General features: G+C 39.2%; 2 protein-coding genes across 5 annotated transcripts; both read left to right on the top strand.

Annotated features, from left to right (window-relative positions):
* Positions 1-109: 109 nt before the first annotated feature.
* On the top strand, positions 110-2,958 carry LOC114448097 (macrophage mannose receptor 1-like). Of its 2 annotated transcripts, none has more exons than XM_028424804.1 (6): positions 110-245; positions 335-405; positions 496-855; positions 932-1,270; positions 1,655-1,978; positions 2,068-2,958. In XM_028424804.1, the coding sequence occupies exons 1-6, from the start codon at positions 169-171 to the stop codon at positions 2,427-2,429; spliced, it is 1,533 nt and encodes a 510-aa protein (XP_028280605.1). In that variant the 5' UTR covers positions 110-168; the 3' UTR covers positions 2,430-2,958. The 2 variants fall into 2 exon arrangements, with proteins under 2 accessions (XP_028280605.1, XP_028280606.1); XM_028424805.1 differs by having other exon boundaries at positions 1,787-1,978.
* A 3,519-nt stretch (positions 2,959-6,477) lies between these two features.
* On the top strand, positions 6,478-17,879 carry c4b (complement C4B (Chido/Rodgers blood group)). Of its 3 annotated transcripts, none has more exons than XM_028424858.1 (41): positions 6,478-6,631; positions 6,747-6,930; positions 7,004-7,172; positions 7,252-7,322; positions 7,420-7,508; positions 7,583-7,665; positions 7,752-7,839; positions 8,399-8,522; positions 8,613-8,754; positions 9,045-9,157; positions 9,253-9,411; positions 9,492-9,659; positions 9,739-9,930; positions 10,076-10,219; positions 10,312-10,435; positions 10,819-10,890; positions 10,970-11,182; positions 11,283-11,394; positions 11,764-11,834; positions 11,928-12,067; positions 12,140-12,355; positions 12,442-12,493; positions 12,579-12,668; positions 12,746-12,952; positions 13,018-13,096; positions 13,187-13,379; positions 13,465-13,560; positions 13,698-13,860; positions 13,948-14,141; positions 14,245-14,403; positions 14,494-14,553; positions 14,629-14,719; positions 14,794-14,962; positions 15,069-15,153; positions 16,272-16,346; positions 16,432-16,534; positions 16,606-16,695; positions 16,868-16,972; positions 17,055-17,138; positions 17,226-17,358; positions 17,442-17,697. In XM_028424858.1, exons 1-41 carry the CDS (start codon positions 6,567-6,569, stop codon positions 17,581-17,583), a joined length of 5,109 nt encoding a protein of 1,702 aa, XP_028280659.1. In that variant the 5' UTR covers positions 6,478-6,566; the 3' UTR covers positions 17,584-17,697. The 3 variants fall into 3 exon arrangements, with proteins under 3 accessions (XP_028280659.1, XP_028280658.1, XP_028280660.1); XM_028424857.1 differs by having other exon boundaries at positions 12,442-12,490; positions 12,573-12,668; XM_028424859.1 differs by having other exon boundaries at positions 6,609-6,631; positions 6,747-6,859; positions 12,442-12,490; positions 12,573-12,668; positions 17,442-17,879.
* The last annotated feature ends 2,581 nt before the right edge of the window (positions 17,880-20,460 follow it).

The raw sequence follows: 20,460 nt of genomic DNA on the forward strand, positions 1-20,460 counted from the left end.
GAAATGGCTGTTGTGTTTAAGTTGTAAATAATGGCAGCTTCATTTCTAAAAATAAAAACAAACAAATAAATAAAAGCATTCAGTTTTTTTCTACTTGTTTACTAGCAATGGCAGGTGTGTGTAGTGTGGGTGATTTGATCTCAGTTCACTTCAACAAACCAGAAAACTATGTGCAGGGTAGTGGGAAGGAAACTTGAAAAACTGCTCTGTAGCTGTTTCAGTGGAGGTGTCTGTCAACCAGCCAAGTAGGAATTGTTACAACAAAGGTGCATGCAGCTCACGTAAGCACCAGCCATAGCTCATTGTATAGATTTTCCTTCTTATTGTATTACAGCTTGTCATCACCTGAAGAGAGACGCATCATGATGAAAAGGACTTTAGCTCTGCCACTGATTTTTATTTCAGGTTTGTAAACTTGATTTGTTTCACTGTTGTTGTTGTTGTTGTTGATGAATGTTGTTAATGTGAGTAAACACACTGCCTGTTGTTGAACAGTATGTTGCTCCTTCACGCTGGGATCTTCAGACTTTCACCTCATCAGTCTTTTAAAGACCTACGACGATGCAAAGAGTTTCTGCAGAGAAATGTACACTGATTTAGCAACGATCCACAACTCCACAGACATGAGTAATTTGAGCTCTTTAGTGTCGTCTGCCACTGCCAGAGCCTGGATAGGACTGGAGATGGGAGATGAGGCAGTGTGGCACTGGTCTTGGCCTAATAAAGAAACAGATTTTTTCAACTGGAAGACAGGAGAACCACAGACAGTTAATCAATCTGCGTGTGCAGCAATGGATAATCATGGTGAATGGTTCGAAAGTGACTGTGACATTAAAAGAATGTTCGTTTGTCATGGTAAGTAAAACGACACCAGTGCACTTAATGATCGTGGCAGCACACAGTGTTTGACGTATTACACCTCTGTACTTAGGCCCCGGTGATACCAGCAGTCCTGTTTTTGTAGCTAAGACCAAATCATGGAGGGACGCTCAGAGCTACTGCAGGAGCTTATCGTCTGATCTAGTCAGTGTACACTCAGCAGAGGAGAATAATGCAGTACAAAATGTGTCTGCATCACAAGTTGTGTGGCTTGGCCTCTTCAGAGATCAATGGAAATGGTCTGATGGAAGTAACTCATCATTTCGTTTCTGGAAAACCTCTCAACCCAACTACAACAATGGTCAGGAGTGTACAGCTGCTGTGTTTAATGATGGAGGGCAGTGGAATAACTTGAAATGTGGAGACAGGAACCATTTCATCTGTCATGGAGGTAAGCTGGTGTTAAACACACACTGTTATGTTTTTAATGCGTAATCGAACACAACCAAGTTACAAGGGGTGATTGACAAGTTGATAGTCTGGGCTCACATTTATTTTTCACCACAGTCCCCACCTTCACACATGTTGTCCAGGGGTTGTTGATTATATAGATCTTCTATTTGTTTAAGTGTTGAACCTACATCACCACTGTACACTCCTGGCCTCTGAAACAGGGCTGACCTGCATTATAACCCCAAACTGACCACAAAAGTAACCGACTTCAACAGGAGCTTTGTAACTCGTCTCCTTCTACCACAGACTTTTCCATCACCTCTTGTCTTGTCTATCATAGTCTTCCTCAAAGTGTTATTTCATCACTCACTTACTCTTACAGCAAGTAAATCAATGGCAACAACCACCGATCAAAAACCTGTAACTACAAACAGCTCATCTCAAGAGGTCATAATAACGTTTCATTTCACTGTGGCCAATACAAACCAACAACCAAACAATGCTACCACCACAGCAGAAGCAGCACCTGCCCTGGGACTGACAGCACCTAATACAACAGAGATTACATCATTTACCTCGAGCCCCGAGCTCGACAATGTGACGACAGAAACCCCAACACAGCTGACCCCTGTGACGTCTATGAATGTAACCACCAGCCAGAACACGACACACTCCAACACAACCGAGGGTCAGAGTGTGGAAACAGGTAACACCTCAGCTGACGCCTTTGTGTTTAATCCTGCTTAAAATCTGTGAAATCAAACCCATCCTCTGTTTTCTTTTGTCTTTCTGAAGCCAACCTGATACTCATCCAGGAAAACATGACATGGATTGAAGCTATGAGTTACTGCAGGGAGCACCACATTGACCTTGTCCACATTAGCAGCAAAGACGTTCAGGAGAAGGTGGCTGAAAAGGCAAAGAATGCTTCATCACTTCATGTGTGGTTGGGTCTGCGCTACACCTGTCAATTTAAATTCTGGTTCTGGACCACATCAAGTTTTGGTTGCTATCAGAACTGGGTACCAGGACAAGGATCTGAAGGGAAATATGGCTGTGGTGTTAGTGGCGCCATTGAGGCCACTGGGGGGCAGCAGTGGGTTGGTTTGCCTGAGATGGAAAAACTGAATTTTATCTGCTCTGCATGTACTGTATGAGAGAGGAGTGCCAGTCTGAGAGATGTTGAAGTTTTTATCCTGCTGTATGAAAAATAACATATTTATACAACTTTATATATATACTTGGAGCCTATTAAAGATTTAAACAGTTAAAAAAAAGATTGACATGCTGGTTGTTGTGATGACGTCACGCCTTTGTTGAAATACAGCTGCCTGCTGTATTGTTGAAACTGAATTTCATTAAATATGAACACATTATGTGCTGTGTAGGCGTGCGCTTCCACAGTCATGTGCAGCAAGAGTAATGTGAGAAAATTGATCTGCTCTGTGCTATTCACTTAGAGGGTTACAATTTGCATGTTGACCCCTTTGGATTGGGCCCCAAGATTGTCTTTTTCTTGGGGATGGTTGGGTGGGGCGGGGGTTACAATGGCCAGTGTGGCCCCCCCAGTGCAGACTGCCTGCTGCCCTCACTGACCTGACCTTCACTAGCAGCCACATGGAAAATGCAGCTTACAGACACTCACCTTCCTGTCGGTACACTTGAGGTAAACTAACAATGATGAGATGGAGGATTTTCAGTAAACCTGTGTATTTCTGTTAGTTGGAATAAATGGAGAAGCTGAAACGTCACCTGTGTTTGTGTGTGTTTGCTGTTCTTTAAAAGCTTTTCACAACACAATACACAACATAAAATATGTTTTCAAAATATATTGAAGAACAGGATGAAGTAAGTGCTTAAAAAACCACAACTATTTCACAATTTTAATGTTATTCATTTTTGGATATGTCGGCATAGTGAGTTTAAATAACGGCATATAATCCCCTGAATACTGGTCAACTGCCTGTAATCCACCGCTGCATTTTAATAACTGCTTTTGCATCCTCAATGAGGGTCTTGTCACTTGTCAATTACTACGCACCATTAGACGAGTGTGTCCCAGCTTAGCTCCCCTCTCAATAGGCATTGGTCAGTCAGCCTTCCATCAGTTCAATGTTAATGTCCCATTGGGTTCAGTCAGTCAGAGAGCCTCTGGACTCCCCCCTCCCCTCTGTTTCTCACCCTCATCTCCTCTTGTGTGCTGTCCAGCTGGCTCTGACCTTTGACCCTTTCACCCTCACTCCTGACCCCTGGCCACATTCCCACGCCACACCCTTTTGTGTGTATCTCTCCATGCTAACCCATTGGTCACTCCCACTGAATTTTTAGAGATTATGGTGAGACATAATTCATCCTCCTGTTGGTTTGGTGTAATGCAACCTAATTTGGCCTAATCCCAGTTCAAGTACAAGAAGCTGCAAAACTGGAACCTGTAAATGAATTAAAGATGTGTGACTGTTTTCCAAAAATAGTGAATTAAGTTTGGAGAATCTACAGTTTTGAATGTTCATTCTAACTTTAAATATGCCAGATTAAACTCTTTAAATTAAAGCAATTGAAAAACTCAACCTGACCAACACAATGAATCATTATGGAAGATTACTATTAAAGATAAATTAATGCTTAACTCTTAACCAACACACAGGTAATGTGTGATAATTACTTCAGTTGAGACACAAAAAAACATAAGTGTAAATACTTTCAAATTCACATCTCTCTACCTGTCATGCACACTCCTGTCTTTCCGCTCTCTCATTTCCTTCTGTTGAGTGTGCACCCCTCCACAGATCCCTCCCTTCTTTTCCTTCTGTCACTTTCACAGTTAATTGTAGAAAAGGAGATTTTCTCCATTGAAGCCCAGTCTCTTAGGTAACCCCACTCCTGCATGAAATGAGATGGATAGAGGGGAAGAGATGAGAAGGGGACATGGACAGGCAAACCATACGAGCAGCAGTTGGGGACGGATGCAGAGGAGAGAGGACTTTACAATATGTGGCAGAAAGTTAGAGGGAAAGAATAAGAGTTTATTATTTTATATTCATAGGATTAATGATTAATATCTGCTTCCATGGGACTACTATCACTTTATTACTAATAGTGCATAATGTAAGTATTGACATACATAGTCCACTTTTTTACTTGGTATTATACATTTATTGACTAATAAGGTGGTCTATAGATCCTTTATCAGATCAGATTTAAGAAGAAACAGCTACTCTTTTATGTTTTTTCACTTTAAACAATTTTACAAGAGAAATGTTTTTTTTTATTTCCTATTCTTTTAAGTACTCATCCTTTCTCTACAGGATTTCATCCCAGGATTTAAGGAGGCGATTACTCTTCAGCCCAGGTTTGACAGGGAGTTTGGTGCTGATTGTCCAAACGCAATTTCTGTGTTACTTCTCCATTTCCAGGAGTTGTGGCTGGACATCATGCACCCAGCTCTCATTAGCTTCCTCCAACTTCTTACTGCAGTAAAACAATTCAACACAGGACTAACTGAACGTTGTGAAGCTGTGTGCTATCCAACAAAACACTTTAAAGGGCCTGTACAAAAATCTGTTGAAGTTAGAATGGCATTTATGACTAAATGAAAATGAGTGATGCATTATGGGAATGATTTAGATTGAACTTTAAAAGTGTCAATTCAAAATGCAGTGTCCAGGCTCAAGTTCTTTCAGCATATTTTTTTAATTTCTGTGTCGTGTTTGGTCGTTTATTTTTTTAAACCCAGAGTTTTATGATGATTTTTATTTCTAGCTGAGCCGAGAACAAATCTGCTGATTTTTTTTCAAATTACTCACCACAGCACCTGTTTGTTTGTCATACTACTTTTAGCCTTTAGACACAAAAATTACTCATTTTTTATTATTAAAAATACTATTAAAAAAAAATATCGTGGTTGCTGTAGTTGCTCAAAAATATTATGCGCTTACAGACCAGGTAGACTCAAATAAAATTTGTAGCTCATTGACCGTTTGTTTCCATTCATTTCTAAAGGGTAGGCGTAATAAATATGTGAAATCAAAACATTTAATTGAGCAATGGTTTCTTGTATGGACAGTTTTCACACCAAATTAGGTGTTTCTGCCTTAAACAGAAATCTTTTTCTTCACATACTAAATTTAATATTTAATACGTATTTTAATTTTTTAATTAATTTTATAGAAAAAATAGGTTAAGATAATGTCAGCAAATGAATCCCTAAAAAATAAAAAAGTGAAAAAAGCAGTATTAGTTTATGATGAGGAGATGACACACAGGCAGGGCACCATGACTTATTGTTAGCTGAGCCCTAAGCAGGCTGACAGAGGTGTTGCATCCATGTGCCATGTGTCGATTGGCAGACTTCCCATTTTCATGTGTCATTTACAAGAGACTGAAACAGAAGATAATTTGAAAACCTGCAATTAAAACTCATCATCACCACCAGTAACATTAGAAAGGGTCTCAAAACTCTTCAGTAACTCGGTGGATTAGTGCCAATCTGTGGCTGGAATGCATTAGGAGAAGAGTGTTTAAGAAAGTAGAGGCTTTAAAATAAAAAAACTGTGAACATCTGATACATTAACCTGCAATGTTTGAATTAGATGTGTCTGTCATTCACTTCACTGCCATTGCAAGACAAATAAAACAGATTTCAGACATTGTCTTTGTATATCTGTCACATCTGTCACATCTGAACTTGTTAGAAGAACAGAGCTGCAAACCATCTATAAACTGTTTGTTCAGTTTCAACAGTGCTCTTTCTAATCCAGAAAAATAAACATGTGAGTTCTGGTAAATCACATGATTTGGGGGAAATCTGCCTTTGCACTGTCCAATCAGGGGATGGTTACATATTGTGAAACTGAAACAAACACTGTCTGTATTGCAGGCAAAGCAGAGATATAACTTGGATTTGATCTTTATTGTTACATCTACATCATCATTTTGTGATCAGAAATGCATCAATCAGCTCTCTCTGATCTGAGCTGGGTTTAGATAAATCTCTTTATATAAAGTACATTAGAAACACACACACTATCAGACAACAGCTGTGTGCCACACATCTCTGTGCACACAGCTGTGCTTATATGAGCTGTATGTGATGTTTTTTATTACATTTTAAATATGCAGTTTTCACATGCAACAGTCAGAGAGGCATTAAGCGTTCCGAGTTGTCTTGGGGAAAGAAAACAGAGGGTGGGCAGGGAAAGATCCAAGGATTGAGAAATACAGGGGTGGATACCTTATGAAACCTCTGCTAACCAAAAGAGCCTGTGTCAGAGCAGACAAAGACACGGCACAGCACCATGGAGTGCCACATTGCTCTGGTTCTGCTCCTGAGCCTGACTGTGGAGTGTTCGTCACAAAACAGGTAAATACAGGATGAATGATGATCAATGCATAACAACAACTTAACAAATATGAAGCAGTCAATGTGATATATGTCAGTCAATGATGTGTGTAAGACCTCTGACTTTTGTGTACAGATTCTTCATCTCAGCCCCAAATGTGTTTCACATCGGTGTTAGTGAGAAGGTGTTTATCCAGATGGAGACGCCAAATGTTCCTGTTACTCTTTACCTGGAACATGAGACTGGAGGTAATGTTGTGTCTGAGAAGAATATCAGTCAGTATAATCCATCAGAGAAGATCAGAACAGTCGAACTGAAGGTATGAAAATAAACAGATAAATACATTTGGACGGCACTGAGATGTCATGGTATCTTAATCTGTGTCTTTACAGATAGACAGTGAAATGTGGTCAAAACTTTCTCCTTCACCATCATATCTTCTGCTGGTGGCGGAGAGTCCCGCCTTCACTAAAAGACAAATAACAAGGGTCCTGATTTCAAAACACAGGGGCTACATCTTCATTCAGACTGATCAACCCATGTACAACCCAACACAGAGAGGTAAATCAGCATTTATGTAAAACAATGTGAAGGGATTTCAAAAGATTAACTGATATTTTTGTTCATTTTTTTATTCCAGTTAATTACAGGATATTCGCTCTGAATCACTTAATGAGGCCTCAAGAGGAAATGATGCAGATATCAGTATTTGTAAGTTGATATATTTTCATTATTAATTATTGATTAATTATGTAATTATTTAAGTTGTTTGATATTATAACTGGCATGTTTAATGTTTTAATGACAGAATGCTGCTGGGAACAGAGTAAAAAAGACTTTAAATCACCCAGCTGGAGGAATATTCAGAAGCTCGTTCTTCATACCCAGCATCTCAAAGCAAGTGATGTGCAGTTAGCTGTGACTGACTGAACATCAGCTGTGGCTGTAACTGGTGTGTTTTGTTTCTGAAGGATGGGCACATGGAAGATTACAGCACACTATGTAGGAGATGAAGCAAATGCTGTTTCCAGAGAGTTCAAGGTCCAAAAATTTGGTAAGATCCATAATGATTATAAAGTTTTATAAATAAATAGATGCTTTCTTTCCGCTAAAAAATATGTTTACTTTTGCTCATCTTAGTTTTGCCAACTTTTGATGTGGACATCGCAATGGAAGAGAACTATGTTTATTTAAATGCTGAGCAGATTAAGTTCACCATCTCTGCAATGTAAGTATTGATAAACCTTTTTTTCCAGGTTTTCCTATTAAAAAGTGTTTGTACATGATGGTCTGCAGGTTAATCCACACAAATGTAGAAGCTTCTAACTATTGTGTTTGTTCAGTGGGCTAATGAAGATATGAGACATTTTGATGTGAGTAACCATTAGAAATCTGATATCTAACATCAGCTAATTGTATATAAAAGAGACTGAGGAGCTTGAATGAATATTAGGTCATGTTTTTTTGCCCCTTGCGTGTCTGTTCCCTTCACCATTATGAACCTGACCACCAAAGTGGGAAGTACAGTGAACATAACTAAAAGCCTGAAACAGACTGTGACCTTTCACTTATGATTGTTTCCTTCAGAGTAGACAGATGGAGAAACAGACATGAGTCACTGCAACAAATGTGTGTCACTGCTGCTGATGACCTTCTTTCACTGACATGTTTTGGATGATGGACGTAGTTTCAATAAGAATGCTGCTACTACTATGAGAGTCTTTGGATTGTTTGTCTCAGGTTTTAGGTGTTTCTTAGTATCTCTTTAAAACAGTTGTCTTCTCTAGGTACACATATGGTGAGAAGGTTCAAGGGGCTTACCACTGCCAGTTTGGAGTTTTAAAAAAAGGTACAAGGCATGATGAAAAACAGACCCATGATTTTATCAAAGGATTGGAGCTAACTGGATCGGTGAGGACGGTTTATCTATCCAACTATTTAGAGCAGCTCATTTTATAATCTTATGACATGTTAGAAAACCTCACATTCTGTTTCTTGCAGGTCCAGAATGGATCGGCATCAGTTCATCTTCAAACTTCAGAGTTAAATTCAAAGCTGCAAAACCATCTGAACCAAACGCTGTCTGACCTGCTGAAAAGTGGAAAACAAATCTATCTGAGAGTATTTGTCACCAACATACAAAGTAAAGGACACAACTTTCACATTGTTATTCTCAGATATCCTCTTCTGTTATGGTCTTCTGGCATGTGTTAAACACATGTTTACAGTATATACTGAGGATATAACCTGTATTTTAGTCATAAATTTCCTGGTGGATCTATGTGCATGCTGCAATATGACATGATGTTAACATCCATCTAACCCCTTCTAATATATATATAATATTTTCATATATTATACAACAGTGTACCAGAGTAGACACATATGATTCAACTTTAATTTTGTGATATTGCTATGTGTATTTTTTTATAGGTGGTGAAGTACAAGAAGCAGAAGTTCACCTTCCTATCATTTCCCAAAAATACTCCATTGATTTCTCACGAACACGCTCTCATTTTCTTCCTGGATATCCTCTGGATGTGGTGGTACTACATGCTGGAAACAAACAAAGCAATGCACAGCTGTGTGTATGACTGTGGTGATGTCTTGTAAACCCCCCCCCCCCCTTTTTTTTTTGTAGGTGTTTGTGCGTCTCCCAGATGGCACCCCAGCAGCTGGTCTGCCAGTAGAAATTAATCTACATCCATCTTCAGAGGAACGTTGGCAGACCACCACTGATCAGGAGGGGGCAGCGTTTCATACCTTTAATCTTCAGGACGTGCCGGAGATTACAGTTGTTGTGTGTATCCCCAACTTTTATTTATATACACTATCAAGTTCTCTTACTGGCCCAGCTATAACCCTTTTTGGCTCCATTAGGTGTCTTCAGACGAGCTGGAAAAAAGAAAAACAATTCGCCGTGCTGCATCTCCAAGTAACAGCTACCTTTACATGACTTTTACCCCAATGATGTACTCTGTGGGGGATTCACTTGCCATAACATTCAACACTATCAATGCCCCACAAAATGGCTCTATATACTACATGGTGAGCATCTGAGTGAATACAGGATGAGACGTTTTTAAATGGTGATACGATTAAACATCTGTACGGGTCTGTGTTGCAGGTTTTAAGCCGTGGGATGCTAATAGAAAGCCGTTCTGTCGCACTTGGTGTATCAGTTAAAGGGAAGCTGCAGATAACGGCTAAAATGGTTCCATCTTTCCATTTGATTGGATATTATCACAACAGGCATGGTGACATCATAGCAGACTCAGTGTGGGTGGATGTCAGGGATGAATGTGAAATAAAGGTCAAGGTGAGTAAACAGAGCCGATAAGAGTGCAGCTGAGTGAACAGTAAACAAACAGAACTGTGTCTCTGGTGGCTGTACGTGCTTGACCTATAGTGCATCCATCATACCTCTTTAATATGGTTTACCTATTTGTCCTACCCCAATTTAGGTAGAAAAGAAAGGACCATTTATGCCTGGAAAACATTCTGTACTGGAATTTGACCTCCAGGATCAAAGGGCCAAAGTGGCTTTACTGGCTGTGGATAAGGCCTTCTATGCACTTAATGCTGATAATAAACTCACACCCAAAGAGGTTACACTTCTCACACATACACAAGCTTTCATGCAATATGATGAAATGATATATATAATATGAAGGCCAAACTTTTGCTCCCAATTTTTCAGATGTTTTCCGCCATGGCATCATATGACCTTGGTTGTACACATAGTGATGGAGCTGACTCTGCATCAGTGCTGTTAAATGCTGGCCTGTCTTTTATGTCTAATTCCATGACAAAGCATCCAAAGGGTAAGACTTTAAAAACGTTTCTGTAATAGCTCTAAAATGTTCTTACCTTGGACTATGATGGATAAATGATTTTAACATACAGTTGTATCTTGTTACCATTTTCTGCATCTATGCCTGCAAAAAAGACCATCACAACAGCACTACAGCTTCTCTGCGACTTTCCAGGTTTAGAAATCTGATTCCCGATAAAATTACAAATAACTGACTACTAACTGAAACCTAATGAGAGGGATTGTTGTTGTGGGATGTTATGATTTCACCACTTTTCTGGGAGAATCCAGCTTCCTCCCCACCTGGTATACAGTTGGTTTGAAATAATTACTAAATGGATGACATTTGAAGAGATGATTGTCACCTTTTTTTCTCTCACACTACTTTTCTAGAAGTTGGCTGTGAATCACTAGCCGCACGACAAAAACGCTCTGTGGATCTTAAGCAGGAATTAGAAACTTTAAGTAAGAACAGTCTGACATCACAACTTTGGTCTGACATTATATTTTCTGTACTATATAAATGGGTCTTTTCCAATTTCAGAATCGGACTTCCTCGACACAGACCTGAAGGAGTGTTGTTCTCAGGGGTTTGTCCAAATCCCGATGACACGAACATGCCAGGAACGAGCAAACAGGGTTTTTCTGGTGAAAAAGAATCAAACTTGTGCTGATGCCTTCCTAAAATGCTGCATAAAGGCAGAAAGTCTGAGACAAAGAAAGATGCAGGAGGATAATCAGAAAGGGTTTGGCAGGAGTGAGCTGAAATTAAAATACACACTTCACACATCTCATTGATTTGGATTTAGTAACTGTGGAATATGAAAGAATTTAACTACAAACTTTCCTGTTTTCAGCTATAACCGAAGCTGAATTGGAAGTCGCAATTGAGAGCTCTTTTCAGAATGTTCGACGATTCTTCCCTCCAAGCTTTGAATTCACAGAATTTGATGTAAACCGCAAAAGAAGGTAAGAGGTGGACAGTTTTAATAATATCTGACCTTTCCAATGAAATACAGGGCCTAGTAACAGCCACTATTCAATTCCATTTTATTATGTAGCACTTTTTACAGTCAGACTTGTCTCAAGGCGCTTCACCAAACCATGACTTCTGTTGCTTAGTCTTAGTTGTCAAAGTGAGAACTGAGAACTAACTAACTGAGTGAGAACTAACCCTAGCAAAACTGCCTTACATCTCCAGTTTAAACTATAAATTAATGTATAGCTACATGCAAATTTATCTTAAAATCTTAACAATGAAACCATTCCACTGGTTGTTATTCAGACATCCTAAGGAACATTCTTACATCCAGATTCTTTCTTTAAAAAACCCTTTAGTTATTCTTTGGCCCTCCCTGATTCGATCACCACATGGGAGATTCAGATCGTCACTTTATCTATGGACACAGGTAATAATATTGGCACAAATACAGATTCAGATTTATTTATTTATTTTGAAAGAGAGCTTATTATTAATAAAATATTTCTCCTGTCTCCTTCAGGTTTCTGTGTAGTTAAACCCACTGAGGTCAAAGCATTTAAGGACACGTTTGTGTCCCTGACACTGCCTTACTCAGTGAAAAAGTACGAGCAACTGTCTATTTCGCCTGTTATCTACAACTATGGTGACACAAATCTACAGGTACCTACAACCTCAGAGTCAGTCCTGAAAACAGTGACTATGTTATTGTTAATCCTGTGTTTGTCTCTGTAGGTGGCAGTCCATATGGAACAAACACAAGGACTTTGCTCTCCTGGATCAGCCACTTCTACATCCTTTGTTAACATTACTCTTAAGGAAACCTCATCCCAGTTTGTCTCCTTCTCCGCTGTCCCCATGGTAACCGGCTCAATACCCATCAAAATCCATCTCTTTGATATAGAGATGGGTTGGGGAATAGATGTCATTGAAAAAAAATTGAATGTACAGGTGAGAGATGAAGATATTAAAATAATACCTGTGGACCAAACAGGTAGAACAGGAGTAATTTGGTTCCCTGTTGTCTCCTACTGCAGCCAGAAGGGTTAGTACAGACCCTGGAAGAAACCAAAACCGTAGAATTAGTTGGTGAGTTGTTTTAAATAGTTCTCAAGGATACTTATTTAATGGCTGTATTTGCTTTTATACATCATGACTTATCTCTGTCATTCAGGAAAGAGCACAGATACTTTAACAATTGATGGATTTTTACCAGATGACACCGTCCCTGACTACAGCTCCAACCTGTTTATCTCATTGGAAGGTGGACTTGTTGTTAGACACAGACATATAACACACAAGCAGCAGGTATCTCACGCCTTTAATGCTCTCACCTGACAGGGAATGGATTTGGAAATTCATATGCGAAGAAACTTCTTTCAGCCAAGACAATAGCGAATCTGATCGACCTGCCTGATGGATGTTTAGAACAGACAATGACAATTCTGGCACCAACAGTCTTAGCAGTTCGCTACCTTGACTTAAGTGACCAGTGGTTTGACCTGCCAGCTGGTAGCAGAGATGATGCTTTTGATAAAATTGAGACAGGTAAGAACAACAGAGAACTATCTCAGGGAAAGACAAAAACATATACAATTATGCCTCTTCTTCAGGTTATATGAAGATTTTATCATACAAGCAAAGGAGAACTGGATCTTATGGAGTATTCTCTTCAGTCCAATCAAGTAATTGGTGAGTATTTCTTTTGGGTTAGTCTTATTTATGTTTATGTGATGAATCAACCTTTTTCCATCCACTGATATCACTTCCTCTTGTCATCAGGGTGACTGCCCTTGTGGTGAAAATGCTTTCATTGGTGGCTCAGCGTCAGACAGTAACATTTGGCCAGCAGGGCAGAGCTGCTAAAGTTGTACCTGAAGAAGAGATCACCGATTCAGTCATTTACTTGCTCTCAATACAGAATAAGGATGACTCATTCAGTGACCAACATCCAGTGTTACACAGAAATGTCCTGGTAGCCATAAAGTTAAACCACAGTATGCATTTTAGAATAGTTTTGACTATTTAAATAAATCACTGTCTCTGTGTGTTTAATGTAGGAAAGCAAAGACCAAAAAGCAGCCATGACTGCTTTCATTACTCTTGCACTGCACCACTCCCGAGCATTTGTGCCACTTCAAGTGCAAAATAATGTGGTGAGATTTTATAAAATACACTCCACAGAGGGACATTTTTCCAGATGAATCCCAATATAACTTTATTAATATGTCACATCAATGCATACAGGATATCATCAGCCACAACTGACCGTCTTTATGCTACTTTCTACCAGGAGGCAAGCATATCAAGATCAGCTCGATATCTGCAGTCAACTCTGGACCAGCTTCAGCATCCTTATGCTGTTGCCATTACAGCTTACTGCCTCGCAGTCTGTCTGCCAGAAGGAACGAATCATTCAGCTATGTGGACCAAACTTCAAGCACTGTCTACTAAAGGCAAGAAAAGAATTTGCCTCCAATAGTTCTCACCATGTATCCAATCCTCAATACTCAATGCTAACTTTACTTTTTCTTTACTATCAGGAAAGGATGGCTGTTATCTTTGGACAACTGATTCCAGCCCACAAAATCAAAAGGTAGGAACTGCCATTACAGTAGAGACGACTGCCTACGCCCTTCTAGCTGCCGTGGAGCTTGGTGAAAATGAATGGGCAGACAAAACAGCCTGCTGGTTAACAACACAAGAAAATTATTTCGGAGGCTACAAATCTACACAGGTGAATCTAATTTCTGAGCAGACATAATATTTGATAACAAATTATTATATAATATACATTATAAATTCTAATATTCCCCCTTTAAACATGTTTCCTTGCCCAGGATACAGTCATGGCACTGGAAGCGCTCTCAGAGTATGAGCTAAAGAGGCCAGCCAGACCTGATGTAAATATAATAGCACAGTTCACAGTCCCAGGAAAGGGAGACATTGTGACGCTTACGTTGGAAAATCAGAAGGAAAAGGTGGAAACGGACCTGAAGGTATCGCAGAGCCTTTCCCTCTAATACGTACACATTAATCTTATCTGAAATGCATCATTTCTTTTCTCTCTCTCGTATTCATTGTTCCAGAAACTTGTAGGGAACAACATCACTCTGCATCTAACAGGGAAAGGAAAAGCCAAGCTTAAAGTAAGTTTGAGTCATTTCAGCATTTTATGAAGGAAATCCATAAGTCATAATAAACTACCAGTCTGCTCTCTGCAGGTTCTAAAGTCTTACCATTTACTGGGACCAAAGGATAGATGTACCCAACTGTCTATCAGCGTCACAGTGGAGGGGAAAGTGAAGTACACTGGTGAGTAACGGATAAAAAAAAATCAAATCCACTGATAAACAGCTACACACTTACTTTAATCTTTGTTTTTCTAGCCAAGGTCATTGAAAATTATGACTACTATGACTATGATAACAACGAGGACAAAGCAGCACAGGAGCCACAAATAGCGATTGATGGGTCTGACACCCACATCCGAAACAGGAGAGCTGCTGATAACGACGTTAATTCAAAGGAGGTTGTTACCTACACAGTCTGTGTCAGGTTAGTTCAATGAGATCCTCATCAGTAATGCTCGTTTTGAAATTTGAAAAAAAAAAAAGCTTCATCAATATCTTACTGAACTTATACTTTTTATTGTTGTGTGTAGAGTGAACAGCAATCTTACAGGGATGGCCATTGCTGACATCACATTACTCAGTGGATTTGTTGCTGTAACAGACGACCTGGAGAAGGTTTGTCATGTATCTTGCTTTTCATTGTTGTTATCCTCAGCAGATTGTTTGAGGAGCTGTTTTAGGCACCTAAGGCTCTGGACTTTATGTCATTTGTCACCTTTAAGCTGATTCATACATTTTTGCTGTGTTTTTGTTAACCAACGTAAGCACAGTATGGGAAAAAAGCTAATAATAGTATTTGTAAAAATAACCTGAGCTATGAATGAGGACAGATGAAAACGGCTGTTACAGTAACTCAATGAAAATTTGTAAAAAAAAAAATACAAAGAAGGGCAATACCTAGATAGGAATTCTGTAAGTAAGTAAGAACTATATTTCACCTAAGTTTCATAATAACAAAACAATATGGCACAATTAAGAAAATAAACCAGTAATGCACATTTTAATTTTAAGGGCCTGTAAATAATTCTGATTCACTGCAAACCCTGACCCTAATGCAGAGCTAGGGTTTGGGTTAGGATCAAAACTAGGGTTAGGGTTAGGGTTAGGAAGGTCACAGAGTTGTAGTTTAAAGTTTAATGCATTCGGCTCACTGAGACCATTACAGAAATGTCTCACTTGAGGCTCTACTCTAGAACAAGGGTTAGCTTCTCGGCCGTCGTGAGAGCTAGAGCCTCAAGTGAGACACCACAACTCCATCACCCTCCTAACTCTAGCCCTAACACTAACCTTTACCCTAATACAAGGAAACACAGTATTAACCTAACTGGAACTTATGCATCTGTCTCACTCGATTTTTTTACCACTTTGCTGATGTTCACATGCTTTAAAATGCTTTAAAATCACGGCTCAGAATGTCTCGTGGACAAGGGGAGGGGTAAAACATCTGATTGGCTAAATGGACAAAATCCTAAGCTTATTTATTATTTATTGAGTCGTTTTAATATTAGAATTTAATTATATAAATTTACAGGCATGTCTTTTTATGTATTAATCTATTAATTATTTATTGATATAATTATTTGTCCGTCCTTCATGGCTTTTTTGTAGTATGATTTATGATCTAAAATTTACCCAATCATAATAATATGACGAGGTTATTTTAACACAGAAAAAAGCTTTATAACACTTTTCCTTTACCATAAAATCACATTCAATTCCTGTGTTCCCTGAAGCTAAAACTGCCGCCTGAACAATACATCAGCCATTATGAAGTGTCCTATGGAAGGGTGCTGATCTACTTCAATGAGGTAAGGCCACAAAATCAAGTTACATGGAAAAACGGTCCAAAAAATATTCAATACTAAAATATCTTTGATCTCTTTATCTCTGCAGCTCTTCCAACGCGAGGAATGTATTAGTTTTACGGCTGAACAAAAAGTGCCAGTTGGCCTTCTACAACCTGCTCCTGCAGTTTTCTATGATTATTATGAACCAAGTGAGCTCTTCTTTCTTTATTTTCTATTGCTTTTATCAGGATCTCTGTTTAATTCTGTGCTTTTCTTACAGGCAGAAGGTGTACTGTGTTCTACTCTGCCCCACAAAGAAGCAAGATGGTCTCCACACTGTGTTCAGAAGATGTGTGCCAATGTGCAGAAAGTAGGCTAAGACTACCTTAAGCCAAGCATACTTTGCACCTCTGAACACAGTGAAACATAAAAGTGTTAAATCTCTTCAACATTTCCATGTTTTTGTTTGGCAAAAATGAATATCAAAATACTTACTGCTGCATTATGTACATTGTTTTTTTTTGTTTACCTTTTTTTTTTAGGACCGTGTCATAAACTACAAGAAACATTCAAACTAAATAAAAAACGAAGAGTCAGTACGGATGAGCGTGAACTACATGCTTGTTTCTCCCCTACAGTTGATTATGGTCAGTAACAGTCCACAGTTGCTCTCAGATTTGCAAACAGGAAGTTCAAATTGTCAGTCAAAAGGTTGCTTTTTTTTTCCAGCATACATTGTTGAAGTCCTCAGTGTTTCGGTGAAGAGTAACTTTGAGCTCTTCAAGAGTAAAGTAATTGAAGTAATCAAGTCAAGTAAGTAACAAATCCAAATTCATATTGTAGTTATGTCAATGCATTTAAAGAGATCTGCTACTTTAAACATCCTCATCTGTCTTCCAGATGGAGATTTGCCTGTGACTGAGAATTCTGTTCGAGCGTTTGCTAAGAGGCTCCAGTGCAAAGTGAAGTTAGACGTGGGAACACAGTATCTCATCATGGGCAAAGATGGCTCCACGACTGACTCAGATGGACAGTGAGTACAATCAATGATATCATGGCAACATATTCTGACGATTGCTTCTCACTCTGTTCATGCCCGCCTTCTTTTTGTTGTAGGATGCAGTATCTGTTGGTGTCAAACACCTGGGTAGAAAAACGCCCTTCAACACAAGACTGCAGTAAAACTGCCCATAGAGCCGCTTGTCAGAGGTTTGATACATTTATAGCACAGTACAAGTTAAACGGGTGCACACAGTGAAACAGACTCATGCCAACTCACTGACAGAGATTCTACAATCAGCATGCTGACAGCTTTTTACTGAAATATATGCGGCCTTTTATCAAGGATGAGGCCAAATACCAAATATATAAATACTACAAATTTTGCTAACTCACAACTTTACATACACATGCATGCAACAAGATGTTTTGACCTGCATCTTATATATTATATATTAAGATAAACCTGATGCACACATGTAATCACCTCTTTCTTTATGTTCAATACAGCTACTTGTAACATTGTTAAACGTTTTTATGGAATAAAAAGTTTGTCAAAAACTGGACATTTGCTCTGTCATGTCAGTTTGATTTGGCTTTCCTGTGTAATATATGTATTTTTTAATGTTTTTTTTTCTTTTATGGCAGCAGAGGATCTCAGAGGGGTCTCTGTATTCAACATAACCCCCACTCAAAGTTAACCCCCCCCCTCCTCCTCCTCCTCTCTCCCCTCCTAACATCTGCAAGCTGAGAGGAGGATGAGGAGGAGGGGGTGGTGGTGGTGGTTTCTGAGCACATGAGGCTGATTTACTGGCTCAAACAGTGACAGGATTTGGATCAATCATCCCCTCATCAGGATAAAGTTAATATGTCTCCTCTTAAATGTGGTCAAATTAGAAATGCACAGCAGAAGTTGCTTGGTGCAATTATATAATCCAAAAACTCACGCAGAGAGAGGTAATGGGAGGTGTGCGCGGGTGAAGAGGGGAGGAACAAGCGATGGCTTATGTGCTTATATTATTCTAATCTCTGAGGCCAGGTCCAATGTAAGCAACACGGGGGTACTGACCATCACTTCAATCGCAGCCAGATCAATGCGTGCACTGTTTCAGCCTCACCATTAGACATTTCATTAAATTTGAATCAATAAAGAGTAAATAAATACTCAGACTTCTGCTTCGCATATTTTCGCCTGAGGATCTGTTTGCTCTGCTGTGAGTAGCACATTTGAAAGTGGCATTTTTTTTAGCCTCCTCATAGTGATCAGTGGCTTGCTGTGACTAAGCAGTATGAGCCTCCTGATTAGCATCCTCATAAGTCAAGAGCAGCCAGGCTTCATTTACTGGCTGCCATTACATTCAACTGGTTTGCTGATCATGCTGTTTGTGTACTGCCCTAAGGGATTAACTGCAAATACACATATTCCATGGCCGCACTGACCCGCCCTGACTTACCCAATGTGCTTGAGCAGCATCTGAGAACTGTCTGGGGAAATGGGAAATGTGCTCATATGTTCAGGTGTGTTTTCTCAGGTGTGCATTAGCATTAGCTGTTGAAGGTGTGTCTCCAGCCATTTTCCAAAAGGCCAAGACGGGGTCAGCGGTTTGAGGGTGGTCTATGGTGCAGAAAGGAGAGGTGGGGAAGGCGGAGCTGTTCCAGGGAGGCCGCCAACAGATGGAGAGGGACCACCTATACACCATACTGACAATTACATGTTTGTCATCTCAGCATGAAGATGACTTTTAGATGTAAAAAATAAAAAAAGCTGGATTCTATTAAGCTTGATTAAAGGAAATAAAGTATACAGTAAATACTTTGCAGTAACGTTTTTCACATCTCCCCTACATTTAAAACTACATTTAACAAGTGAAAAATACACTTATGTTTGAGGTAACGTTAATAACCGACTCCTCTCTCAAAACATACAGCAAGCACATACAGCTTCCACACTGCTTCAGCTGTTTCCACAAGACTTATACCTGGAACTATAATAAGTACATTATTATCATATCACTTCCACTTTTTGACAACATACTACTTCTTAAATGTCACTGCAGGTAAAGGGTGAAATGCTAACAAGCTGACCTCATGAGCTAGGCTGCAATCTGAGTATCAATTGTTTCTACTACATTATAATTTATGCACATTAAAATAGTCATCTTCAACCTCTAACTACATCCATAGTACCTCAGATTTCAACTGTAACTATGAAGTCAGACACACCTTCTAACAGAGTTCTGTGGGTGCTTGACCTTCAGCAACAGAACATGATGTACATGCCAAGAAACCCTCAACATGTTTGTAACTAAAATATCTATTGGTAAATAAGTTCTACTGTGTGTGCTCTCACAACCACGCTGTGGATAGAATTAGCCAGTTTCACAGGTGTCATTCAAAATAGCTTACTTACAGTTTTTGTATATTAATATAATCCATGTCAGCATATCCTGCAGTGTTTTATTTTAATATATAGGTGATATAAATGGATATTTTTTATATTTTCTGTGTTTGCTCTACACCCTTTGTATACTGGTCTTTATGCGGTTTACAAAAGGTGGGATGGTGGGTGGCCGTATGGTCAGCGATGCAGCCCCTTCACAGAGCATTCCTTAAATCTGGTGGATTTTTGGTCACTTACATAACTCCCACGTAGTTACATCTCATTACTCCCAACAAACAGCCAATTCATATAGCGAGAGGTTCCTGTCCCCCAGGGTCAGCACTGAATACCTACAGTGTTGCTCTACGTATTTCAGCTGAATCATGATTCCCTCAATCAAAGACTGTGTGTCGATGTTAGCCGTGTCTGGCATAAGTCAGGTTACATACAGCAGACAGTAAAAGAACTGCCGTTAGCGTAGCAAAGCTGCAGGCTGTTTTTGTGTTTTATGCCCTACAATTTATTTTATATAGTTTGCCATATCCCGTATTATGTAAAATATTAGATTTAGGTTACACTGCAAGCAGATATGGAATTTACATTTAAACAAAGACACTAGTATAATTTAAAGTGTGCTGCCTTCATGTAACATAAAACCAAAAGAGAGTAACTGGCTATATTTGATACACAAACCTGAGTAAAAATGAAACTCTTTTTGTACGTCCAATACAAATATTTTCCATGGTGGTTGAGAGA

This window comes from Parambassis ranga, chromosome 16 (assembly GCF_900634625.1).
Source record: "Parambassis ranga chromosome 16, fParRan2.1, whole genome shotgun sequence".
Classification (NCBI taxonomy): Eukaryota; Metazoa; Chordata; class Actinopteri; family Ambassidae; genus Parambassis; species Parambassis ranga.

What these genes read in the sequence shown, in the direction of transcription:
- LOC114448097 (XM_028424804.1), top strand. Translation starts at nt 169, where the DNA reads ATGTGCAGGGTAGTGGGAAGGAAACTTGAAAAACTGCTCTGTAGCTGT. An exon ending in GCCACTGATTTTTATTTCAG is followed by an intron (nt 406 to 495) that starts GTTTGTAAACTT and finishes GTTGTTGAACAG; the next exon opens with TATGTTGCTCCTTCACGCTG. An exon ending in GGGTCAGAGTGTGGAAACAG is followed by an intron (nt 1,979 to 2,067) that starts GTAACACCTCAG and finishes GTCTTTCTGAAG; the next exon opens with CCAACCTGATACTCATCCAG.
- c4b (XM_028424857.1), top strand. Translation starts at nt 6,567, where the DNA reads ATGGAGTGCCACATTGCTCTGGTTCTGCTCCTGAGCCTGACTGTGGAG. An exon ending in TGCCGGAGATTACAGTTGTT is followed by an intron (nt 9,412 to 9,491) that starts GTGTGTATCCCC and finishes TGGCTCCATTAG; the next exon opens with GTGTCTTCAGACGAGCTGGA. An exon ending in TCAGAAAGGGTTTGGCAGGA is followed by an intron (nt 11,183 to 11,282) that starts GTGAGCTGAAAT and finishes TCCTGTTTTCAG; the next exon opens with CTATAACCGAAGCTGAATTG.